Here is a 3,944-nt window from a genome sequence, read left to right on the forward strand (position 1 = left end):
TCGCTTCTTAGGCACCACCATTCTAGTTGTTGATGATGCCTTGTCCTCTTAGCAACCCATTCTAGTTGTGCTGTCCTTGTCCTCTAGCAACCCATTCTAGTTGTTGATGATCCTTGTCCTCTTAGCAACCCTTCTAGTTGTTGGATCCTTGTCCTCTTAGCAACCCATTCTGTTGTTGATGTCCTTGTCTCTTAGCAACCATTCTAGTTGTTGATGACTCTTGTCCTCTTAGCAACCCATTCTAGTTGTGGATGATCCTTGTCCTCTTAGCAACCCATTCTAGTTGTTGATGATCTTGTCCCTTAGCAACCCATTTAGTTGTTGATCATCCTTGTCCTCTTAGCAACCCATTCTAGTTGTTGATGATCCTTGTCCTCTTAGCAAACCCATTCTAGTTGTTGATGATCCTTGTCCTCTTGCAACCCATTCTAGTTGTTGATGATCCTTGTCCTCTTAGCAACCCATTCTAGTTGTTGATGATCTTGTCTCTGCAACCACTTAGCAACCCATTCTAGTTGTTGCATCTTTAGATCTCCCTTCTTTCTAAACTTCTAACGGATATTTTCATCTCTGTCACATGAGACCACTAACATGTACGGTATGCTTTTGGCAACAGTGTTTTCCCACTATTTSCATTATGGAACAAACATTTGCGTAGCCTACTGCCGTGTGCGCATCGCTGCGCTTGTAATGTGAAGAGATCATATTTCATCAACATTTGAAGCTAAATATTCTGATTTGTTGCATCAGCCTCATTGTTTAAKAAAAWATATATGCATGTATCCTAGGCCTACTGGTTGTATGAATTTGGGATCAATCATCCCACAACTGTCCCAGCGTGTTTGGAATAGGCTATTTATTACTCGCATAGAACGACAAGTTGTAGTGGAGAGGGTCGAGAGTTTCAAGTTCCTTGGTGTCCACATCACATTCTACAGCTGCACCATCGAGAGCATCCTGACCGGTTGCATCACCGCCTGGTATGGCAACTGCTCGGCATCTGACCGCAAGGCGCTACAGAGGGTAGTGCGAACGGCCCAGTACATCACTGGGGCCAAGCTTCCTGCCATCCAGGACCTATATAATAGGCMGTGTCAGAGGAAAGCCCATAAAATTGTCAGAGACTCCAGTAACCCAAGTTATAAACTGTTTTCTCTGCTACCGCACGGCAAGCGGTACCGGAGCGCCAAGTCAAGGACCAAAAGGCTCCTCAACAGCTTCTACCCCCAAGCCATAAGACTGCTGAACAATTCATAAAATCGCCACTGGACAATTTACATTTACATTGTACCTACCTCATCCCCATATTGTTTTTATTTACTTTTTTGCTCTTTTGTACACCAGTATTTCTACTTGCACATCATCATCTGCACATCTGTCACTCCAGTGTTAATTTGCTAAATCTTAATTACTTTGCTACTATGGGCTATTTATTGCCTTACTTCCTCACGCCATTTGCACACACTGTTTATAGATTTTTCTATTGTGTTATTGACTGTACYTTTGTTTATGTGTAACTCTGTGTTGTTGTTTTTGTTGCACTGCTTTGCTTTATCTTGGCCAGGTCMCAGTTGTAAATGAGAACTTGTTCTCAACTGGCCTACCTGGTTAAATAAAGGTGAAATCAATAAAAATAAAAATAAAAATTGACCCCCGCCCCCTCCCTTTTGTACACTGCTGATATTCACTGTTTTTTATCTATGTATAGTCACTTCGCCCCCACCTACATGGACAGATTACCTCAACTAACCTGTACCCCTGCACACTGACTCAGTACCGGTGCCCCCTGTATATAACCTCATTATTGTTATTCTTGTTGTGTTAGTTTTTATTATTACTTTTTATTTTAGCCTACTTGGTAAATATTTTCTTAACTCTTCTTGAACAGTTTTTTAAGGGCTTGTAAGTAAGCATTTAATGGTAAAGTGTACACTTGTTGTACTCGGCGCATGTGACAAATAAAGTTTGATTTAATTTGACCAATAGAATAGGTAAACCTTTCTACTATGAGGGTTAGTAGATGTCAAGTAAACGTCTATTCCACGTTGGTTCAACGTCATTTCAATCAAATGACGTTGAAACGATGTTGATTCAACCAGTGTCCTGTGGGTAGTGATGTTGCTGTTCGTTACTCGTCTTGTTGTCTGAGGAAAAGTAAGTGTGGACAGTTATTGTAATATCTTCAAAGTGCGCATCGGAATTCAGTCAGAAGGACGCAAGCCATTGCATGTTCTGTTAAGATGAATTCCCATCATCTAAATGTGATTTCTGTCATTTGAACTCTCTAATCAGGTTATGCACCCAATCCATATGGGTCAGGTACATTTCTAGAATGTCCGGTAAATTAAAATGCTGCCGGTCAAATGTCCGTACGCCACATTATCGTAACGGAAACGCTGACACACACACACACAAACAGTTAGCACACACACTGTAACACGTGTGCAGAGAGAGAGAGAGAGTCCGACAGAGAATCTGAGCAATCGTTGGTCCTTGATGTTTATATTACATTAACACTGTTGTAATTATTCTGTAATTTTATCATCAGTCGGTCACAGAGCCTGCGCTGACACTGGTGGGGTCACCTCCCTACCTTCTGTATTGTGTCTTGGGTGTTGTTGTGTTAGCGATGATGAGATGCTAATGACTTTAGCTCTGGTTGCTGGTATTAACATGCATTACTCTGTGTGGGTTTGAAGCACAAGCGACTCACTCACATGCGATTAGATGGGGGTGTCAGCACGGAATTATGACTAAACTGACTAAATACCCCACACTTTCTTACAATAGTGATTTTTAGCGATTCATGCCTCAGCATGTTCTCTTTTCTGGTGAGCAGTGCCTCCCCAAGGTGGCTGACATGACATCGTTGCTAATGGTATTTCACTTGGCTGTAAGCTGCTGATAATTACCTAATAGCCTCGAACACAGAGGTTAATTCAATTTTGTCTCATTGCAGTTCAATAAAATGTAGCTTGATGATATTGTGTGTATGTTTGTGTCAGTGGAATTGAGAATAATCACTGTCTCTCTCTGTCTCTCTGTCTCTCTGTCTCTCTCTCTCCTTGTCTGTCTGTCTGTCTGTCTGTCTGTCTGTCTGTCTGTCTGTCTGTCTGTCTGTCTGTCTGTCTGTCTGTCTGTCTGTCTGTCTGTCACACTCACTCTCTCCTCCCCCTCTCTCTTTCTCGCTCTCCCTCCCGCTCTTCCCTTGTTCCTTGTCTCCAGTTGATAAGTGGAGGATCTATCGTCAGCGCTGAGGCAGTATGGGACCATGTGACCATGGCCGACCGAGAGTTGGCGTTTAAGGCCGGTGATGTCATCAAGGTGCTGGACGCGTCCAATAAGGACTGGTGGTGGGTCAGATTGACGAGGAGGAGGGGTGGTTCCCGCTAGCTTCGTACGGGTGAGTTAGTGATACCTCATGTCACCCAGTCTCCTGAGTGCCCTGATTCACACTATAAACCATGTAGGATCTTTCATTTGAGCCAGTTTGCTACAGGAGGAAAATAATCCTGCAGCAACAGGAAATGTGAATTGTTATGTGGATTATAATTAATGGATATATAATTAAGGGATTGATACATTTTTCGGGAAAATCATGTCTGAAAGTGTAAATGATAGAAAGTTTTACATTTAAGTTTTAAGTTCTCCTGCAACATGGTGATCAAATAAGATCCTACATCTGTAGGAAAAGCCAAGCCAAGCCAAGCTATACTGGGCTGGCCTGGTAACCCATCTACTTTAGTTGCTGGAACCCTGCTAAAAAGAACAGTATGATATCCAAGCCAGCACAGTACACTTCCTGTTAGCTTCACAGTACACTTCCTGTTAGCGTCACAGTACACTTCCTGTTAGCTTAATACATTACCTGGTAAAGGCTACACACAACTACAGCTAAAGAGGACATACTCTAGTAAACACTTCCTACTTAACTGAGTAAAGGC

The 3,944-nt window shown here is 42.5% G+C and overlaps 1 protein-coding gene across 1 annotated transcript in view; it reads left to right on the forward strand.

Annotated features, from left to right (window-relative positions):
- Positions 1-3,944, forward strand: part of LOC112071010 (rho guanine nucleotide exchange factor 9) — a 52,714-nt gene that overhangs the window by 11,854 nt on the left and 36,916 nt on the right. Inside the window, exon 3 of the mRNA XM_024138464.2 lies at positions 3,226-3,357. Coding sequence (XP_023994232.1) covers positions 3,226-3,357 — 132 coding nt within the window. The remainder of the gene's footprint in view (positions 1-3,225; positions 3,358-3,944) is intronic.

The sequence above is a fragment of the Salvelinus sp. IW2-2015 genome, unplaced genomic scaffold (genome assembly GCF_002910315.2).
Source record: "Salvelinus sp. IW2-2015 unplaced genomic scaffold, ASM291031v2 Un_scaffold1491, whole genome shotgun sequence".
Taxonomy (NCBI): Eukaryota; Metazoa; Chordata; class Actinopteri; order Salmoniformes; family Salmonidae; genus Salvelinus; species Salvelinus sp. IW2-2015.